Genomic DNA, 22,990 nt, shown 5'->3' on the forward strand with positions numbered 1-22,990 from the left:
CCATGCACGTGATATTTGTGCAGACAAAATTTTTGCAATTCAATAAAAGGGCGACCACCCAGTAAAGTCTCGGTTCAATGAGGTTCTTTTTGTGGTTTAGTGGTTTGCAACAATGTAACTGACAAACTTCAAACTGAATTTTGGTGCTTTCCTCTAACATATTTGAAAAAAATCAATGTTTATCTGTGTCCATTTTTTTGTTGGGAGAGTATACTTTTAAAGCAATATGTTGTTGCCCGTATTCTCCACGTGTTTTGAAAGCAATACCGGATTGTCTGTATTTCTGTCATGTCTTTTTGATTTGAATTTAAGAGTGTCAACTGTATTCTGGTGATGTCTTTTTTGGTGAAATCATTGCAATATTGCCTGTGTTTTGGTTGTGACTTATTTCAGATACAGCAATACAGTATTGGTCTGTATATTCGTCATGTCTTAATTATATATAATACCGACCCATGCACACACCCTGGCGGTGACGATACAAGTCATTTTCCGCTGTTAATATGTCTAAGTCACCAAGACAATGTCATTGTGTTTTCCCAGGAGACATTACTCACATTGTTTTGTTTTTGAAATCAGATATTTCACTTTGGAATAGAGGGTAAAGAAGATATGTCTTATTTTACTTGGTCTTATTACAGCATGGTAGTACGTCTACATAATGTGATCTGTTCTACTTTCTTCTCACTCGTAGTTTCTTCAGCGACACAGAATTAGGTTTTGTGTCATTTGTTGTGGCTATAAAAAAAAAGAGTGTTGACTCAACGTGTCTATATATTTCTCTGTGTGTGTGTGTGTGTGTGTGTGTGTGTGTGTGTGTGTGTGTGTGTGTGTGTGTGTGGGTGTGTGTGTACCCATGTTTCCACAGGTTTGGTTGCCTAAATCACCATAAGGCAACCATCCACACGTGGATGGCAACCTAAACTCTGGATGGCAACCTAATTGTGTGGATGGTCGCTTCATTTAACACCGTTAAATTGACTTTTTTGACGGAAAGAATGTCATAACAATGTTCAAAATGACATTCTTTCCGTCCACACGTGTGGATGGTTGCCTTATGGTTAAATTGACACCGTTAAATTGACTTTTTTGACGGAAAGAATGTCATAACAATGTTCAAAATGACATTCTTTCCGTCCTCTATAGGCGACGAAATAGGTCAAATTTTGTGCATTTTTTAGTGCAAAATTCTTCGATGCCGGAGCGAGTACTGCACCCAGTGCTGTTGTAGTGCAAGTGCACTAGAAAGGCACTACACCCAGTGCCGCCTCTTAGGTAACCATCCACACTTTAGGTGTGTGTGTGTGTGGTTGTGTGTGTGTGTGAGAGTGTGTATACGTGTACGTACCCGTGAGTGTGTGTGTATGTGTGTGTGTGTGCGTGTTGGTGCGTGCGTGCATGTGTGCATGTATGTGTTTGTGCGTGTGTGTGTGTGTGTGTGTGTGTGTGTGTGTGTGTGTGTGTGTGTGTGTGTTTGTCTGGTTGTGTTTTTTTAGTTTAGGATGTACCTGTGTTTGTACGTGTACTTGTACTTGAATGTGCCCGTGTGTGTGTGTGTGTGTGTGTGTGTGTGTGTGTGTGTGTGTGTGTGTGTGTGTGTGTGTGTGTGTGTGTGTGTGTGTGTGTGTGTATGCGTGTGTCCGTGTGTGTGTCTGTGTGTGTGTGTCTGTGTGTGTTGTAATTTGCTGCGTTAAGGATGTGCCTGTGTTTGTTTGTTTGTGTGTATGCGTGTGTTTGTGTGTATGCGTGCGTGAGTGAGTGCATGTGTGTGCGCGCGTGCAACGGACAGTCAGTAATTTCATGAGCCCAAGATTTATTTTTAACACATGTTTAATGCATTTTTCCATAGTACTGTAGAAAAAAGTTGTACAGTAAATGTGTATCTTTTTCCCGTATATTTTAATTGTAAAAGTAACACAACATTTGTTATATTAAATATTGCAGAAATATTACTCGTACTGTGCATTTATTACACGATTTGCTTGTTTGCTGTCGTGAGTACATCTTTTTCTGTGTTGTTCAATCATCGTTTTTTAATTGGAAAAAAAACCCACAAGCATGCAAGATTGATAAGCTAATGATACGTTTTATTGACAAAACTTAACATTTTCTAGAACCTCGATCTAAAATAAAAAAAATAATTACAAATAAAAATAAACTTTCTATTAATCGTTGAAGTGGACGAACAATAGAATCAACGGACACAGGACTTGGTCTAGTTTGTGTATGTTTGAGGGGGGGGGGGGGGAGGGATTCAAAAATGAGGCTACGGTACCAGCGCCGTCTAGACAGCTGTTGAGGTCCAGAGGCAAAGTCAAAGTGGGAGTTCGTGGGGGGGGGGGGGTGCCTTCTCCCTCCCCCTTTTTGGAGGGGTATTTTGAATCTCTCCGTGACGTTGAGTATGTACCCAGATGCAACGAGTACGACACTCTTATCATACATCCGGGACCATTTCTGCGACTTTTGACCCTGTTGACAGAAGCCTCTGATTGGAGTAACGCGGGGTCGAAGTTGGAGCAAAATGTTACTTGTATAGAACCTTTACTGAGATCACTGGCTGCCACTTCAAGCTGAATTTCTAAAGGTTCAAGGAAGTATCAGTGATAGCACATTATAAACCAGATGTTCATCATGGAAAACAGGACAGCACGTTTCGCCCTGCAGTCCGGACTGACGATCTAACAGCGAACGACAAGAAGAAGACAGAATTATGGAAAACATTGGTGTGGGATGGATATAACAATAATGTTGACCACAGTGACTACTTTCACAGAAATGGCCATACATTTTAAGCCTTGACAGACCAGTGCTGTACGGGATTCATCACAGGACTTGGGCAGAGCGGCGACGGTGCACCTTACAACCATCCCTAACAAAACAAAAACAGTTTCTTTAACGCTGAGCCATCAGGGAACGACGCTACGCTTGTTGCCTTCACTCAGCACAGCCGAGTGACCGTCGAAACACCTGGGCTTGCCGTCGCACTTAATGATGCGGAACTTGTTGGTGTTCCTGTCGTAACGCACCTTCACCGAGTGGGAATGGCCGTTCTCCTCCGAAGTGTCAAAGGTCAAGGTACGCCTATTGTTGCGCATGCGCCGGAACTGCTCGAGGTTGAGGTCAATGGTGTGCGCGTGAAGACCGACGGGATCGGGGAGGGAGGGTGACGTCATCAACACGGTGTGGGTGAAGGGGGTGGGGGCGGTGGTGTTGTTGGTGATGGGGCGAGACGCTAGGTTTGGCGGTGAGCGGAGGTACTTGGTGTAGCGTCCTATATCCATGACAACGTCACGCAGCGCTTCCAGCTCCTTCCACACGGGGTCGCCCTCGTCGTGCATGGGCATGATGGGATAGCGCGTGCGCAGTACACCCAGGCCAGCAATTTTCGGTAAAAAGATGCGCACTCCGGAAGACTTGACGGCTCTCACCTTGCCTGACTGTGGTACAGAGAAACATAACGAGTTCGTCTAGTATCTGTGTGTGTAACGAAAGCAGAAGAATAGTATAACGAGTTCGTCTAGTATCAGTGTGTGTAACGAAAGCAGAAGAACAGTTTAACGAGTTCGTCTAGTATCTGTGTGTGTAACGAAAGCAGAAGAACAGTATAACGAGTTCGTCTAGTATCTGTGTGTGTAACGAAAGCAGAAGAACAGTATAACGAGTTCGTCTAGTATCTGTGTGTGTAACGAAAGCAGAAGAACAGTATAACGAGTTCGTCTAGTATCTGTGTGTGTAACGAAAGCAGAAGAATAGTATTGACTGCGCGAGTGAACATATAAATATGTACCCGAAGAAGACTCCAGGGTCGAGACTGTTGAGACTTTTTGTCGTTTTGTTAATACACGAGTACAGTATTTTGGGGGGTAGTTATATGTGTATGGGCGTATATGGCACAATATGAGATCAAGACCAGCATTACTTATCCTGGTTGCGTTACCAATATGACATCGCAAAGTCTATCTCTGAGCTTTGGCCCCTTGACCTATGTCGTCTCTCTTCTCTCTGACATTCGCCTCTCAGTTAGTATCTTACTATCATTTCTAGCCGCTTTAAGCGTCCACACACACTAACTCACCCCTCACCTCTCATCTCTAACCTCTGACCCCCCCCCCTCCTCTCAACCCTTATCATTGAACCCACGGACACTGACTTTATCAAAGACGCTCCCGCTAGTGTACGCCATGCCGCGGCCATAGCTCATTCTTCACCTCTAACCTCTGACCCCATGACCTCTGAGCTTTGACTTCTGATCTCTGACCCCCTCACCTCTTAACCCATAACGCCTTCGAGCCTGTATTGAGCCCAAAGGTGTTGTTTTTTAATGGAAAAATCAGTATTAAACCTTCGTGCAAGCGAGCTTCGTGACGTAAGCTTCGCGAAATTGACTTCGCCCAATCAATACCCGGCTTAAACCCTCGTCCTTGACCCGACGACACTGACCTTGATCAAGATCCCGACGATGTTTTTGCTGGTGTCTGTCGTGTGGAGGACCGCCTCGTATTTCCCCTCTCACCTCTGACCACAATAACTCTGATCTTTCACCTATGAATTCTGAACCCTTGACCTTTTAACCCCTAACCCCTTGTCCTTGACCCCACGACACTGACCTTATCCAAGACGCCCACGCTGTTCCTGGTGGTGTCCGCCTTGTCGCGTCCCACCTCGCCCCCGGAGAAGAACTGAGAGGGCGTCAGGTAGTAAGCCTCGCTGTTGGTGCCGTTGTACGCTTTCTCTGGCGTCATGCCGCCATTGCGGCCGTCAGCCCTGACCGTCTTGCCCAGAGTGGAGGAGTGCTCTCCCCTGTAGGGAGAATCAAAAATCCAGAACGGAAGGTTACTGGAATGTTTAATTTATGACAAAACAGAACGTTACAAGCACTGGAACTTCAACCGAAAGGAAAGACATATAACAACAACAACAACAATAACAATAACAATAACAATAACAACACTTTATTGTCCATTAAAATGTTACATAAAAATGGAAACTTTTCTTCGGCACACCCTGCCTGCCTGTAAATGATTATAGCAACAATTGGACAAAAGGACAACACACATAAAACATAGGTTCACGTATGTAATAACAAGCACACCTATCATACTTCCAATAACACTGACCTAAAGTGTTGTCCGTGTCATCTTTAAATTGAATAAATCTACAGATAAAATCTAAATATAAGGAGTATTGTTTATCGTCTCTTCAGCAGGTCATGTTGTTCGAGACAGTAAGACAGATACAAACCTATGATACTAATAAAGAACTTGGAAAATCTTCCGTGTCGCTACCCAGTCAATAATCAATCCGTAGACTATAAATATTGATTTATGAATCATAAATAGGCTAAGTTATGTCTTTTGATTGCGGGAAGGCTTGAGCCTTTAAAGCCATAACATAACCATACAATATCATAACATTGCCATTATATATAACATTATTTAACATTCATAATTTATTCATTTACAACTCATTTATTTATAACTCTTTTATTTTTATTCATAATTTATTTATTCATAATTTATTTATCTGTAATGTATTTATTTATAATGTATTTAATTAATAGTTTATTTATGTACAATTCATTTATTAGTTCCACCTGTAGGGGAGCTTGAAGGGGTTCCAGGTGTGGATCGGGGTCAGGTAGACGATCTCCAGGGGAATGGCATAAGACACTCGCTTGACCACCGTGTCGCATTGACCCCTCCTGCGCTGCCAGCGGTTCTTGCAGTTGGCGACCGACACGGGTGCCACGCGGGGCTGAGTGGTCTCGGCCACCCACAGATTCCTGTCGGCGAAGCCTCGACTGGCCACCTTTTGGGTTGAAAGAGAACGTGAATTCAAATTATGCAACATCATGCAATGCACAGCCTCGACTGGCCACCTTTTGGGTTGAAAGAGAACGTGAATTCAAATTATGCAACATCATGCAATGCACAGCCTCGACTGGCCACCTTTTGGTTTGAATGAGAACTTGAATTCAACATTTGCAACATCATGCAATGCATAGCCTCGATTGGCCACCTTTTGGGTTGAAAGAAAACTTGAATTCAGATTATGCAACATCGTGCAATGCATAGCCTAGATTGGCCAACTAGTGAATAGTAGTAGGGGGCAACGCAACAGTAAAGGTAAAGGAATAATAATCGACCGGTGCTTTGATACAAGCTCCTGTGATGCATATATATACACATAATTGTGTATAAGGATGATATTTGGACCTGTGGTTTTTTTTAGGAATGGGATTTGCACGCGATAGGTATGGGATTTCTGTCAATTGAAAACAGATGAGAAAGCCTATTTTTGATGAACAGTTTACAGTCAATTCTCACCTTTAGGAGCCTTCACAGAAAGGAGAGATAGGGGCACGAACCAGTGAGGCTAACACAAAGTCGGTGTGTCCTGCTCCCCGACCGACCCACTTTTTTCTCCCGACCCTAGAACTTTGTGTTGAACTGTCAACAACAAAACTAAATAAAAATAAAATAAAATCAGTCGATTTTGGAGACTGTACAGGAGAAGTTACTCTTCTATGACATCCAGGGAACACATCCAATCCAATCCAATCCACAGCTCGCACGAGTTACGGCCAATAAAACGCAAAATGTGCTTGGGTAAAAAGTAAATAAATAAACTTTTCCCCCATAGCGTTGCGGCCTGCCACCTTGTCCCAGCAGTGAAAGAAGCCTGTGTTGAGTGGTTGCTTGTAATGTATTGTATTGTATTGTATTGGATTGCATTGCATTGCATTGCAATGCAATGCAATGTATTGTATTGTATTGTATTGTATTGTATTGGATTGCAATGTATTGTATTGTATTAGTATTGTATTGTATTGTATTGTATTGTATTGGATTGGATTGCATTGGATTGCATTGCATAGCATAGTATAGCATAGCATAGCATAGCATAGCATAGCATTGCATTGTATTGCAGTGCATTGCATTGTATAGCATTGTATTGTATTGTATTGTATTGTATTGTATTGTATTGTATTGTATTGTATTGTATTGTATTGTCGAGTCTAGTCTAGTCTAGCATTGCATTGCATTGTCTAGTCTAGTCTAGTCTAGTCTAGACTAGTATTGTATTGTATGGTATTGTATTGTATTGTATTGTATTGTATTGCATAGCATTGCATAGCATTGCGTAGCATTGCATTGCATTGTATTGCCTTGTCTTGTCTTGTCTTGTCTTGTAATTTAAAATAAGAGCTGAAAAGAAACCTTTTCGCCCATGGCGTCGCGGCCCGCCACCTTGTACCAGCGGTGATAGAAGCCCGCGTTGAGTGGTTGCCCGTTGAACACGTCCAGCTTGATCTGACCCAGACCCGTGTCATTCAGCTTGCCCTGGTAATTGTCCTTGCCCGGGATCTGGTTCATCAGCTGGTCCAGTCGGTACCATCTGTGTGATACATGCATTGTGATCATTACAACGCGTTAATTACCGCTGTAGTTGTCTTTGTCGGGATCTGGTTCAGTCGGTATATCTGTGTGATACATGCATTGTGATCATTACAACGCGTTAGTTACCGCTGTAGTTGTCTTTGTCGAGATCTGCTTCAGTCGGCACCATCTGTGTGATACATGCATTGTGATCATTACAACGCGTTAGTTACCGCTGTAGTTGTCTTTGTCGAGATCTGCTTCAGTCGGCACCATCTGTGTGATACATGCATTGTGATCATTACAACGCGTTAGTTACCGCTGTAGTTGTCTTTGTCGAGATCTGCTTCAGTCGGCACCATCTGTGTGATACATGCATTGTGATCATTACAACGCGTTAGTTACCGCTGTAGTTGTCTTTGTCGAGATCTGCTTCAGTCGGCACCATCTGTGTGATACATGCATTGTGATCATTACAACGCGTTAAATGAATAATATATAAGAAATAAGGTACACAGATCGCTTCCAAATGTAAACTCGTACCATAAGATTCTAGTCCAGGCATCTTAGCCACTTTAGTGAAGGGAACGTTGAAGTGACAATGACTAGGTTTAAAATGTCCCTTATCAGAAAGTTCAACCTCAGTCCTTTGATGTTTATTAAACACATTTTCATATAAAGTTGGCGCTTCATATGGAAAAGTGGCTTTGAAATTGACCCTAATCCTTCTTTGGGCTCTGTAAATGTCGTTTGGGGCTATGGTTGTAAAACGGTATCTACTGGTCACCCCAATGTATAAACTGAAAACTCTTTCTGCACCAGAACACGCAGAAAGGGTTGTATCTGCCTGATGTCTGATGCTTTTCAAAATCCCCAACCACTAACACCTTCAAAACGGACATTAACTGGTTTAAACATAAGTTTATTTTAACAAAGGTTACAATCATGACATGTATACAAAGTTCACAGAAACAGCAACAAGCTAGAAGCTTATAGTGGTGTTCCTGCATGACATTACAACATAAGGCGGTAACGGGTGAAAAATTTGTCTCAATAAACCAAATCTATTAATAACGTAATGAACGTTGCATAATGATTATAAAGAAAGACAGTAAAGGAAGGAAGGAGGGAAAGAAGATGAATAAAAGAAGAGGGATGGGTAGGAGATGTGCAGAAGTTTAAGTTGTTGTCCGGCTTGTAGAGCATTTATTCTGACTTACCCAAAGCGGCCTGAACGTTCAATGAACGAGTGTACGGTGGAAAAAATTTTCCTGTTCAAATCTAAAGAATACTGTCTGTCTCCGTTTAAAAGGTGGGGGAGGTGAATTGTGTGATTAGGGAGGGTATGTATAGTTTCTTGACGTGCTTCGCGATAATTTGGACAATCGAATATGAAGTGTTGTACGGATTCGGACGGGAATCCACAGTCACAAGATGCATCTGTAGCAACGTGACGTCTCACTAGATCGTTATTGAGATCACTTATATATAACCTGAGCTTACAGTGAATTATTTGTGACATGCGATCTCCAGAATAAAAATAACACGGCGGACTTAAATCGTTTTTTGACAAAAAGTGCTTAAATTCACTTAGGGAATCACTAAGTTTTATATAGTCTGGTAAAGAATTCCAGAGTTGTGTAGTAGATGGGAGAAATGAGTTTCTATATAATTCAGTTTTAAACGATGGAACTTTCCTGTCTAGAGGTCTGCGCCGGTGATATGGGTTATTAGTTGATATCAATGGTGGCAATATCGCTAATAAGTAGTTTGGCACCTTGCGGTGAACGATCTTGTGAAATAATATCAATTTATGACGTTTTCGCCTCTCTAGTAATGAAATAAAGCCTGACTCATCGTACAATTTTTGATGGCTTGTACCGCGGACTGCTCCAACAATGGTTCGAATTGCATCTAAGTGAATACTTTCGAGCTCGGTGGCTAACTCCTTAGGGCAGTTGTCCCAGAGAACATCAGCATAATCAAAATGTGGCAATATGAAGGATTTATACATTGTTTCTAAAGCTTTTCTGCCTAGTCTATATTTATAAGATCGTAAGCAAGCTACTAGCGTACGGCATTTTGCTATAACAGATTTAATATGTAACTCCCACTCACCGTTATTCTGAATAATAATACCAAGATGTTTATGACTTTCAGTTTCTTGTAAAATTGTGCCACCGAAGTTCAAAGGGATGTAATCTGGATTCCTTTTCCTGCTTATATTCAGAAGTTTTGTTTTACTTTGATTAAATTTAACTTTCCACTGACTAGCCCACTGGTCGATTTTTTCAAGATCTGAGTTAAAAATATCTGTTCGCATCTGAGAATTTTCCAGGCTTAAATACATACTTGTATCGTCGGCAAACAGTTTAATAATGGATTCAACGTTATCAACTATGTCGTTAATGTAAACCAGAAAAAGGAGAGGTCCTAACTGACACTGTTGTTTTTCCCTATATAATCCTTACTATTTTTCCGAGACGTCGTCGTGTTGTGTATTTAGCTTGCCACAACCTCATACATGGTCCTAAAAGTTAAAGTTGAAGAAAATACTAAAGATAAATGAACAAGCTGACGCAGTGTCATTCGCACCGTGAATCCCCCCATGGGAACATACTAAAGTCTGGTTCCAAATAGGCTCAATTTCCTTCTATTTCTTTGTATTTCTCCCTCGTAGGGGTAGGGGTGTTCAAACCAAAGGCACCTTTAAACCAAAACTCATATCACACATCTTACAATACTAAGACACTCAGCAGTGAAAGGGTGTCTGCTGGTAAAAAATTCCAAACAATCCTAAAAGTACTTCACTACTAAACGTGCTTTTAAAAAGAGCAGTTATTTTTCCCTCTATATTCAGTATTGTGTTTTCTGCGAACATGTAGTCTATTTAGATGGTTGTCATGTGCACATGAGTTGCTAAAGCGTTTTCAGTTGGGCATATGTCGAAAAGCAAAGAATTAGCCCTTTGAAAACCATCAGAACTGTCACACAAAAATAACATTTACCTATCTCACCAACTGACCAAACATAGGGCTTTTCCTTATGTATTATGTATTGTCGTGTTTTTTGTAGCATACTTGTGAAAACAGCCACCACTGTTGTAAATGATACTTTAAAGAGCATTATTTCATTTTTACAGTTGAAGGACAACCTGGACTGCCGTATATTACAGCTGTTTTACAATCAGCCAAAATTTTCTTAACAAACGTATGTTAAGAACAACTCCCATAGTGAAATTGAAGGAAAACAAAGTGAAAATCCCCCTGCCATAGAGGAGCTAAAGAATCAACAATAAACGACTGCATGGATAGCTTGATGCACGAATGCATTGCGGACATGTTTGTCTCCAACCAAGAGAAAGTTCCAAAAAATCCCTTTTGTGCTTCTTATTATACAGTGACGTCAAAGACAGCCTTTTCTGCTGTTCATACATTCAGGGGTTATGGTTACACTAAACGACGTAGTTGTAGCCATACTGCCATCCAGATTTATTTTTTCCTTGCGAGCAGTCACAGGGTGTTTGTGCTGTCTGCCAACCGTTAGATGACCCCGCCCAAGTCTGTTAAGGGACCGTTTGACCGTTATAGAACGCGTCTTTTTGATTTTTTAGCACATTTGGAAACGGTTGATTTTTATCCCTACCATTGTTTCCAATATATAGGAATGTTTTGTGAACAACGGATAATAGCCGCTACTCGCATGTCGTCCAGCCGTTGTCCGTTGCCCGTCTTTATCTGTCTGTACTGAACATTACCTTTCGATATTTCTCCAACGCTATGAAGTGAAGAAACACCAAATGTTGCAAAATGTTGTATGACCCCAAGAGCTCAAAAAAGATACTTGAGAACCTTGACCTTACCATAAGGTCAAGGTCACAGGGAGAATTAATGTGGTCTAAAAACTGCAAAATTTCACATTGTGCCAGTTTTCTGGAAAACAAATCAAAAACAGCGGGCTTAGTTTTGTATGGTATACAAGAAAAAGAAAGCCTTATCTTCTGATACCATTTTGGTTGACCTCGCTTCAATGTCAAGGTCAGAGGAGCCCTTCAAAGTTGATATGTAGAAATATTTTGATGTGAGCTTGCCCCTTTAACTTTACTATGGACGATATCTCTTACAAACGTAAACACTGAGTGGGGCGTTTGTTAGAATTTCATAGTGAGCCACATCTGGTCACATATCGTTAGGGTCAAGGTCACATTGACCCCTATGAAAAATGTGACCAAGCCGGGTAAAGAAATCCATGTGTCTTGGTAAAAAATCTTAACAAAGCAAAGCCCATGCGACTCTCATGCTTGACCTTTGTCTTAAAGTGACCTTGACCTTCAGGTGACCTTGAAGGTGAAGGTCTAACAACTGAAGCTGGCAAGGACATTGTACACTATTAGAACTGGTTTACAGATTTTTCCTACCAAATTACACATGACCTTTGGCCAAGGTCAAGATCATCAAAGGTCACACATCACAAGGCTATCAATTCAAGACATAGGAAGCATAAACATACTTATTGGCACTTTCTACAAAGAGACATTGTCACTTTTAGTGATTCAATTGCCCGTTTCAGTCACATTTCATAAGGGGCAAAGTGACCTTGACCTTGATGATATGTGACTAAATGTGGCTCAATATCAGTATATAACATGTGCCCCACACAATTATGAAGTTTGAAAGATTTTTTTCATAGTTCAGGGTCAAGGTCACTTCAAAACATGTATACAATCCAACTTGTATACAAATCAACCGTTTCCAAATGTGCTAAAAAATCAAAAAGACGCGTTCTATAACGGTCAAACGGTCCCTTAACAGACTTGGGCGGGGTCGTCTGACGGTTGGCAGACAGCACAAACACCCTGTGACTGCTCGCAAGGAAAAAATAAATCTGGATGGCAGTATGGCTACAACTACGTCGTTTAGTGTAACCATAACCCCTGAATGTATGAACAGCAGAAAAGGCTGTCTTTGACGTCACTGTATAATAAGAAGCACAAAAGGGATTTTTTGGAACTTTCTCTTGGTTGGAGACAAACATGTCCGCAATGCATTCGTGCATCAAGCTATCCATGCAGTCGTTTATTGTTGATTCTTTAGCTCCTCTATGGCAGGGGGGTTTTCACTTTGTTTTCCTTCAATTTCACTATGGGAGTTGTTCTTAAACATACGTTTGTTAAGAAAATTTTGGCTGATTGTAAAACAGCTGTAATATACGGCAGTCCAGGTTGTCCTTCAACTGTAAAAATGAAATAATGCTCTTTAAAGTATCATTTACAACAGTGGTGGCTGTTTTCACAAGTATGCTACAAAAAACACGACAATACATGATACATAAGGAAAAGCCCTATGTTTGGTCAGTTGGTGAGATAGGTAAATGTTATTTTTGTGTGACAGTTCTGATGGTTTTCAAAGGGCTAATTCTTTGCTTTTCGACATATGCCCAACTGAAAACGCTTTAGCAACTCATGTGCACATGACAACCATCTAAATAGACTACATGTTCACAGAAAACACAATACTGAACATAGAGGGAAAAATAACTGCTCTTTTTAAAAGCACGTTTAGTAGTGAAGTACTTTTAGGATTGTTTGGAATTTTTTACCAGCAGACACCCCACCCTTTCACTGCTGAGTGTCTTAGTATTGTAAGATGTGTGATATGAGTTTTGGTTTAAAGGTGCCTTTGGTTTGAACACCCCTACCCCTACGAGGGAGAAATACAAAGAAATAGAAGGAAATTGAGCCTATTTGGAACCAGACTTTAGTATGTTCCCATGGGGGGATTCACGGTGCGAATGACACTGCGTCAGCTTGTTCATTTATCTTTAGTATTTTCTTCAACTTTAACTTTTAGGACCATGTATGAGGTTGTGGCAAGCTAAATACACAACACGACGACGTCTCGGAAAAATAGTAAGGATTATATAGGGAAAAACAACAGTGTCAGTTAATGTCCGTTTTGAAGGTGTTAGTGGTTGGGGATTTTGAAAAGCATCAGACATCAGGCAGATACAATCCTTTCTGCGTGTTCTGGTGCAGAAAGAGTTTTCAGTTTATACATTGGGGTGACCAGTAGATACCGTTTTACAACCATAGCCCCAAACGACATTTACAGAGCCCAAAGAAGGATTAGGGTCAATTTCAAAGCCACTTTTCCATATGAAGCGCCAACTTTATATGAAAATGTGTTTAATAAACATCAAAGGACTGAGGTTGAACTTTCTGATAAGGGACATTTTAAACCTAGTCATTGTCACTTCAACGTTGTTCTCTTATTTGCTTGGATCAAGGAGGACAGCCTTCACTTGGAAAAAGCAAGAGTTTTCAAAGCTCTATTAACTTGAGTAAAACAGGCAAAGAAAAAGCACTCTTTGTAGTGTCTGGGTTGAGTTACTTCCCTTGTTTGAGTATGTGAGGCTGGTAACTAGGCCGCAGCGTCATAGACGTGGCAGGCTCATAACCGCCATGACGTACCTAAACTGCTCATCCTTGCCAGTGGGGTTGACGGAGAACCTGGCAGCGCGTGACGCCACATACTGGTCAAAGGAATCGTCGCCCACGATCCTGGCGGCCAGGTTGTCCACGGGTTTGAGGTGTGAGAAGGGGAGGTCACCGGAGACGGGGTGACAGAGGATCCTGTAGTTCCACTGAGCGAAGGTGGGCATACCGTCCTCAGTGATGTTCATGACGCTGGTGGGCAGGTAAGCGAAGTTCTCGTTGCTGTTCTTGTCCCCCGTGTAGGACGTGAAGCGAATCTGCTCCTGTTGCACGAGAAAAGGGATTAGATAGAGTGTGTTTCGATTGACCTTCCTGGACTGGTATGCAGGGAAAGGTTTTAGCGGCACTTGGCCGCATGGTGGCGCTGTTTGTTCTGTAAGTCGCGCGAATTGCCATTCACGAAACCCCGTTTCGACCCGCCAAAGTCACGTGACGGTTTTAAACTGACGGGACCTATCTCTCGGCTCTACAGTGGCTAACGGCATGATGCCGCCGGGTAATCTTTTGATGTTCGGATGTCTGTGTCCGCATCTGGTCTGACACCTCTCTGACCGTGGTTATCTCGTCTATTAGGAAGCGTCGCGTGGCGGGGATTTCCTTTGATAAGGGTGTTTGTGCGCGTGGTTTATAAATAGACAACCTCGTTAGCTAAAAATGTTGTGAGGTGCACTCGTGAATGCCAGTTAAAATCGGAAATCAAAGCGTAGTAGCTAAAACGGCCTCAGAATCTGAAACCACCTCAAATTCTTTATTTTCTTGAATACCACTCCTGCTGGTGGTGCTGGCTGTAGGCGGAGTTCTCTTTGCCGATCTTGTCCCCCCGTGTAGGACGTGAAGCGAAACTGCTCCTATAGCACGAAGGAAGAGGTAGAGAGCGGTACAGAAAATTCCTAAGCAGATTAGACTGCCAACGTTCCAAAATCTGTGAGGGTTTTGTTTTGTCCGAGGACAAAGTTTACTTTCCATAAACTTACCTAGGTTTTTAATGAAGCATTTCTATGACAGTCGCATATACAAAGTCATGATGATGACGTTCCACCAGTTGAAGAAGAGCCCATTTCCATTAGTCCTCTCGTGATAACTACCGAAATGGTGTACGCTGTTATAAACAACCTCGATGTTAGGAAAGCAGTAGGTCCTGATTTGGTTCACAATAAACTTCTTAAACTTGCTGCTTGTATTATTTGAAATCCGCTTGCAACCCTATTCCAGAGATTGTTGGCTGAGGGAAAGTTTCCGAAAATTTGGAAAGTAGCTCATGTGAATCCCATTTATAAGAAAGGTGAAAAAGAACACTGTAGTAACTATCGTCCGATTTCATTACTCAGTTGCATAGGAAAAGTATTGGAAAAATGTGTTCAAGCCCATGTTTTTCGATATCTCACAGAAAATGATTTATTAACGGTCTCTCAGTCAGGGTTTATTCCTGGTGATTCAACTAGTTTTCAGTTGTTGAGTATGTATGACGATTTTTGTCAATCCTTAGATAAGCAGTTGACGACTCAGGCTGTTTTCTGTGATATATCAAAAGCCTTCGACAGAGTGTGGCATAAGGGTTTGTTGCATAAATTATATGCTATAGGCATAAGAGGTGTTTTATTAAAATGGTTTGAAGATTATTTGACAGGCAGGTTACAAGCCGTTGTTATCCAAGGCAGGAAATCGACATACGGACGTGTTTGTTCAGGTGTTCCCCAAGGTTCTGTTCTGGGGCCCTTGTTGTTCCTTGTGTACATTAACGATATTGTCATTGATATCGAATCTGTCATTAAACTTTTTGCTGATGATACCAGTTTGTATTTATCTCTAAATGATGCAAACACGCGGACACAGATCTTAAATGCAGACTTAGCCAAAATTGCACACTGGGCGGAAAAATGGAAAGTTAATTTCAATAATTTAAAAACAGATTTGATGACCCTTTCCAGAAATAGAATGCCTGAAACCCTTCCTCTGGTATTTGATGGAACAATTCTGAGAGAAAACCACGTTCACAAACATCTTGGTGTACTGATTCAGAGCGACTGCAAATGGGAATCACATGTTCAGTCAATTATATCTAAAGTACGTGTTCTTCTCTCATGTTTTCGGTCCTATAAGTATCGCCTTAGCCGAAAGGCACTTGAACTTATGTATAAATCTTTTATTATTCCCCATTTTGATTTTTCTGACATCATTTGGGACAATTGTTCTGACAGATTAGCTACTTTATTAGAAAACTTGCATCTTGATGCCATAAGAACCATTATAGGTGCAGTTCGTGGCACGAGCCACCAAAAATTGTACGATGAATCAGGATTTACAACACTGAAGGAGAGGCGAAAAAGACACAAATTGATTTTGTATTTCAAATTAGTTAATGCACGCGTGCCACCATACTTGCTAGAACGTCTGCCTCCTCTCGTTGCTTCTGTGAACCCTTACCATAGACGAAGACCACTTGACAGACAGACTCCCCACTCTCGAACTGAATTGTATAAAAAGTCATTTTTTCTGTCTTCGACTTCCCTGTGGAATGAGCTTCCAGATGCTGTAAAACAACTTGATTCTATTGGGTTATTTAAAAAACGTATTAGTTCTGATGATTCTGTTGTTCCCTCGTATAGATACACATCTGATCGAAAATCAGAAATTATCCATTGCAGACTGAGATTGAGGATCAGCAATCTAAATAGTGATCTATTTGACAGACATTTAATTCCCGACCCGTCATGCACTTGTGGTTATCCTGTTGAAAATGCGGAGCACTATATTTTTCATTGCCCCTTATCTCTTCAAGTACGTGAAGTCACCTTGTCAACACTGCCCAACTATGATTTGCTAACCGCTGATGATTTTCTGAATGGCAATAGAGACAAGCCAGACAGCGAAAATGCATTGATATTTGACCAGTTATTCAGGTTTATCTTATTAAGCAAACGTTTTGAATAATGAATGCATTTATCTCATCCATGTTCGAAACGACCATGTGCAGTACTGTTTACATTTCCTTGTTCTGGTAGTATTCTATTTTCAACCATGTGGAAGTCATTGTATGCGTGTGTGTGCGAGTGAGTGTGCGAGCGCGTGTGAGTACTGTTGTTAGTTTAGCATTGTTTTTTTTTCTGGTTTTTTTTCCCTTATTGTTACATGTTTGTCTACCATAATTTACCATTATTATTTTGACATTATTTCAAACTTGTTATATTAAAATCGTCCGCTCTAACTAAAGGGGGGGGAGTTAACGTCCTCTCAGAAAATATTTCTATTTGGGACAAGAATTGGTGATACGCAAAGGAAAATCGTCCGCCAAATTTCATTTGCTTTTAAGAGTACGCTCATAAGCCTAGCTTGTTGTGCTCCATGTTCCTAATTTCATGTATGCGGCAATAGTACCAATGAAATTTATTGAATAAACCCGTCGCGATATAACCTTGAATGGTTGAAAACGACGTTAAACACCAAATAAAGAAAGAAAGAAAGAAAGAAAGAAAGAAAGATTGAATAAACTTGTTTAAACCAAACTTACCTTTCTTCTGAATATTAAAAGGACAAATATTGTTTCTTTATGGAACGTTAATCACAGATTAGCGAAACATTCACAAGAAAGCAGAAAAAACTGGCGACTGCATTTTAGAAAAAGAAATAAAAAGACCAAAAACATAGTCACATTTTTACGACACAGCATAACAATATATCATAATTTATTTTCAATTACATTTTGACAAGATTTGTACTTTGTGTTAACGCAAGCAGTGCCCTTTCCTTCGTCTCGATTCCTGTTCTATATGTTAAAACATTCTGTCAAAACTGGACTTATGTAACAACGGTGAAGATTTGACAAAAGACTACCTGCAGTTCAAACCAGCTGTCGGCCTCAAGCTGATGTCGGTCGCTGTCGAACGGTTCGTCCAGTGTGACGTCAGTGGTCCAGGCGCCCTCTAGGTAGCACAGATTGGGCTTGAAGTACTTCCGGTAGTCCCGAACTGACGTGTCTCCATCCCGCCACGCTTTGAACCACTCACGTAACTCTGTGATCTGAAATATGATTGAGTAGCCTATATACTACACGTCGTAGGCCTGTTATGGCATTATAATACTCCTCTCTGTCTGTGTGTCACTGTATGTATCTGTCTCTCTCTGTCTCGCTGTCTCGCTGTCTCGGTCTCCCCCTGTCGCTGTCTCTGTCTCTGTCTCCCTCCCCCCCCCCCCCCCTCTGTATTTCTTCCCCCCTCACTCTCTCTCTCTACCCCCCCCTTTCTCGCTTTCTTTCTTTCTGTGTCTCTAACACACACACACACACACACACACACACACACACACACACACACACACGCAAACATACACACAAGCACCCCCCGACCCCCCCCCCCCCCACACACACACACACACTCCACCTCCACCCTCACTCCCCAACCCCACCCCAACCACACATCTCTCCGCCACCCTGTTTGTTTTTTGCTTCAATATTGTTAGTTGAAGTTGTGTTTTTTGTGTGCGTGCGTGTTTTTTTTTCCTTTTTAGCGTAGCAAAACAAGCATAAAGGAGGCTATTCCTGTCCATAAGAGCTCTAGTTGATGAAGATGTAGTTTTTGTTTGTTAGATCACTGCTTGCTGTGCCTGCGACGGGCGCAGTGGCGTGGTGGTAAGACGTCGGCCTCCTAATCGGGAGGTCGTGAGTTCGAATCCCGGTCGCTGCCGCCTGGTGGGTTAAGAGTGGAGATTTTTCCAATCTCCCAGGTCAACTTATGTGCAGACCTGCTAGTGACTTAACCCCCTTCGTGTGTACACGCAAGCACAAGACCAAGTGCGCACGGAAAAGATCCTGTAATCCATGTCAGAGTTCGGTGGGTTATGGAAACACGAAAGTACCCAGCATGCCTACTCAACGAAAGCGGAGTGAGCTGACTATGCTCTCAGAGTATAGTGTGGGGAACCCAAATGGGCAAACGAGCTCACACGTAACCAGAACATTCTGGAACGCTGAAGAAGAAGAAGAAGAAGCTGTGCCTGCGTGCACTCTCATTGTGCGTGTGGTTTAATGTGTGATTTAATTGTGTATTTTGTTAGCTTAAACGCCCTAAAGCCGAAATAAAACCTTGAAACCATACCTGGTCATCAACAGAAGTCCTCTGCAGCACGGCAGGCGGAACGTCAGGGAAGGGAATGTCTTGAGTGGCGTGGTAGTCCACGCTGGAGCGTGACGGCATCTTCAGCATGTAGTCATTGTGGCGTGTCCGGAACTCCAGACCGTTGAGCACCGCCACCACCTCCCCCATCCCGCACGTGCGCTCGTGGTTACTGTGGTCGTGGATTGACGCCACGGCGTTGGACGTGTGTGTGGCTGTGTAGTATGGCTTGCTTCCGTCACGTTGCATGCGCACCTGCCCACATGTGAGACGAAGTTAAGGTATGGTAAGGTAAAGCCTGACATTAATTGGGCGAAGTCAATGTGATTTAGTTGGTTTAAACACAATTTTATTCAAAATACTTGACATGAAACAATTGACAAAAATGCAGCAAGGACACGAACTCAAGCAGATGCTTATTTGACGTGACCATAACAATGCTAAGTTACACAAGTTTTCATGATGGTGGACAACACAATTATTAACCAGAAGAACAAAATGTAGGAGGGGGGTATGGGGAACTTAATCAAAACAGGAGGATTTACAGAGAAAAAAAATAAAATAAAATTAATCAAAGAAAAACATAAAAGAAAAAAATAAAGAAAAAAATAAGGTGAGACTATATGATTTAGTTTTGTGTGTGCTGTCCTTGTATAGGTGAGCGAAGGGCGCTGTGGCGGGGTGGTAAGACGTCGGCCTCTTAATCGGAAGGTCGAGGGTTCGAATCCCGGCTGCGGCCGCCTGGTGGGTTAAGTGTGGAGATTTTTCCGATCTCCCAGGTCAACTTATGTGCAGACCTGCTAGTGGCTTATCCCCCTTAATGTGTACACGCAAGCACAAGACCAAGTGCGCACGGAAAAGATCCTGTAATCCATGTCAGAGTTCGGTGGATTATAGAAACACGAAAATACCCAGCATGCTTCCTCCGAAAGCGGCGTATGGCTGCCTTAATGGCGGGGTAAAAACGGTCATACACGTCTTCACAAAGCTCGCTGCGCGAAGGATTGGCACTTTTTGTTTGTTTGTTTGTTTGTTTGCTTAACGCCCAGCCGACCATGAAGGGCCATATCAGGGCGGTGCTGCTTTGACATTTAACGTGCGCCACACACAAGACAGAAGTCGCAGCACAGGCTTCATGTCTCACCTAGTCACATTATTCTGACACCGGACCAACCAGTCCTAGCACTAACCCCATAATGCCAGACGCCAGGCGGAGCAGCCACTAGATTGCCAATTTTAAAGTCTTAGGTATGACCCGGCCGGGGTTCGAACCCACGACCTCCCGATCACGGGGCGGACGCCTTACCACTAGGCACTGAAATGTTGGTAGAAAAACCTCGCGAAGTCAAATACGGCTTTAATTAAGGAAGACCTTAAGGTATGGTAAGGTAAGGTACACTAAGGTAAGGTAAGGTATGGTATGGTATGGTATGGTATGGTATGGTAAGGTAAGGTAAGGTATGGTAAGGTACGCTAAGGTAAGGTATGGTATTATTATTATTATTATTATTGTGATCATTTTTATGCGCCTAATCTAGATATAGCCCTAGGCGCTTACATATTAATTTCTGCCATTTGAAATGGAATTTTTACAGACAGACAGACAAACAGACATTTTTTTACACACAATATATAACGCATTCACATCGGCCAGTAAAGCTCAGTAGCCTATTAGGCGAGCATTCACCTTTCACGGCCTTTATTCCAAGTCAAACGGGTATTTGGTGGACATTTTTATCTATGCCTATAGGTAAGGTATGGTAAGGTATGGTATGGTAAGGTACGCTAAGGTAAGGTAAGGTAAGGTAAGGTACGGTAAGGTAAGGTATGGTAAGGTACGCTACGGTAAGGTATGGTATGGTAAGGTACGCTAAGGTAAGGTAAGGTAAGGTATGGTATGGTAAGGTAAGGTAAGGTAAGGTAAGGTAAGGTATGGTATGGTAAGGTACGCTAAGGTAAGGTATGGTATGGTATGGTATGGTAAGGTAAGGTAAGGTAAGGTAAAGTAAGGTAAGGTATGGTATCGTAAGGTACGCTAAGGTAAGGTAAGGTAAGGTAAGGTATGGTAAGGTAAGGTAAGGTATGCTATGGTAAGGTACGCTAAGGTAAGGTATGGTAAGGTGAAATAAGGTATGGTATGGTAAGGTGCGCTAAGGTAAGGTATGGTGTGGTATGGTAAGGTACGCTAAGGTAAGGTAAGGTATGGTAAGGTACGCTATGGTAAGGTAAGGTATGGTATGGTAAGGTACGCTAAGGTAAGGTAAGGTATGGTATGGTATGCTAAGGTAAGGTAAGGTATAGTATGGTATGGTACGCTAAGGTAATGGTACGCTGAGGTAAGGTATGGTATGGTATGGTAAGGTACGCTAAGGTAAGATAAGGTAACGTATGGTATGGTAAGGTACGCTAAGGTAAGGTAAGGTATGGTATGGTACGCTAAGGTAAGGTAAGGTAAGGTAAGGTATGGTATGGTACGCTAAGGTAAGGTAAGGTATGGTGTGGTATGGTATGGTATGGTATGGTATGCTGAGATAAGGTAAGGTATGGTAAGGTACGCTAAGGTAAGGTATGGTATGGTACGCTAAGGTAAGGTAAGGTAAGGTAAGGTAAGGTATGGTATGGTATGGTATGGTATGGTAAGGTACGCTAAGGTAAGGTAAGGTAAGGTAAGGTATGGTACGCTAAAGTAAGGTATGGTATGGTATGGTAAGGTACGCTAAGGTAAGGTATGGTAAGGTGAAATAAGGTAAGGTACGCTAAGGTTATAAGGTAAGGTATGGTATGGTAAGGTACGCTAAGGTAAGGTAAAGTATGGTAAGGTACGCTAAGGTAAGGTATGGTATGGCAAGGTACGCTAAGGTAAGGTAAGGTAAGGTATGGTAAGGTAAGGTAAGGTAAGGTATGGTATGGTAAGGTACGCTAAGGTAAGGTAAGGTATGGTAAGGTACGCTAAGGTAAGGTAAAGTATGGTATGGTAAGGTACGCTAAGGTAAGGTAATTTAAGGTGAAATAAGGTATGGTATGGTAAGGTACGCTAAGGTAAGGTAAGGTATGGTATGGTAAGGTACGCTAAGGTAAGGTAAGGTACGGTGAAATAAGGTATGGTCAGGTAAGGCAAGGCATGGCATGGTATGGCAAGGCAAGGCAAGGCATGGCAAGGCAAGGCAAGCTAAGCTAAGCTGAGCTAAGCTAAGCTAAGCTAAGCTAAGCTAAGCTACAAAATAAGTTAGGCTAAGCTAAGGGGAGGTACGGTTGATCAACAGTCATTAACAATGAACCCTCAGCAGCCAACTGTCAACAGTCATAACATATTTGTATTACATGTATTACATATCATTTACCTGTTTGATGCCCGAATCTCCCCCTGACCGGGCTGTCTCCTCCGTGTACAGCTGCTGCAGCATCACTTGACGCGTCAGCTGGGACATCACTCTCTCCACCCGTTCTATGCGCTCTTCTGACGCTGCTTCTGACGTTATTGCTGACGTGACGTCTCCTCGCAAGAGGACGAGGAGAAGAAGATATAGATGCATAATGGTCTGCGTCTGGTGGGACCCTGGGATCTGCAGTAGTCGATCAGACGTACAGAGAGACAGAGAGACAGACAGAGAGACAGACAGAGAGACAGACAGAGAGACAGAGAGACAGACAGAGAGACAGACAGAGAGACAGACAGACAGAGAGACAGACATAGAGACAGAGAGACAGACAGAGAGACAGAGAGACAGACAGACAGACAGACAGACACACACACACACACACAGACACACACACACACACACACACACACGCACACGCACGCACGCACAGACACACAGACACACACACACACACACACACACACACACACACACACACACACATACACACACACACGCACACACACACACACACACACACACACACACACACACACACACACACACACACACACACACACACACTCAATGATTTTATGATTTTAGAAAGCACGAGAGACAGAGAAACAGGTAGACTAGCAGACAGCCTGT

General features: G+C 42.3%; 1 protein-coding gene and 1 long non-coding RNA gene across 2 annotated transcripts in view; one reads left to right on the plus strand and one right to left on the minus strand.

The window, feature by feature from the left end:
- Window positions 1-22,990, plus strand: part of LOC138948433 (uncharacterized) — a 179,115-nt gene that overhangs the window by 1,331 nt on the left and 154,794 nt on the right. The window lies entirely within an intron of this gene.
- LOC138948427 (uncharacterized) lies at window positions 1,813-22,543 on the minus strand (the record flags this gene model as incomplete). Its single annotated transcript, XM_070319962.1, is given in 8 exon segments — window positions 1,813-3,437; window positions 4,608-4,800; window positions 5,594-5,808; window positions 7,221-7,398; window positions 13,849-14,135; window positions 17,704-17,889; window positions 18,963-19,235; window positions 22,322-22,543. Coding segments are annotated over 8 exon segments (2,055 nt in total). The 3' UTR covers window positions 1,813-2,906.

Source organism: Littorina saxatilis, linkage group LG15 (assembly GCF_037325665.1).
Source record: "Littorina saxatilis isolate snail1 linkage group LG15, US_GU_Lsax_2.0, whole genome shotgun sequence".
NCBI classification, from domain to species: domain Eukaryota; kingdom Metazoa; phylum Mollusca; class Gastropoda; order Littorinimorpha; family Littorinidae; genus Littorina; species Littorina saxatilis.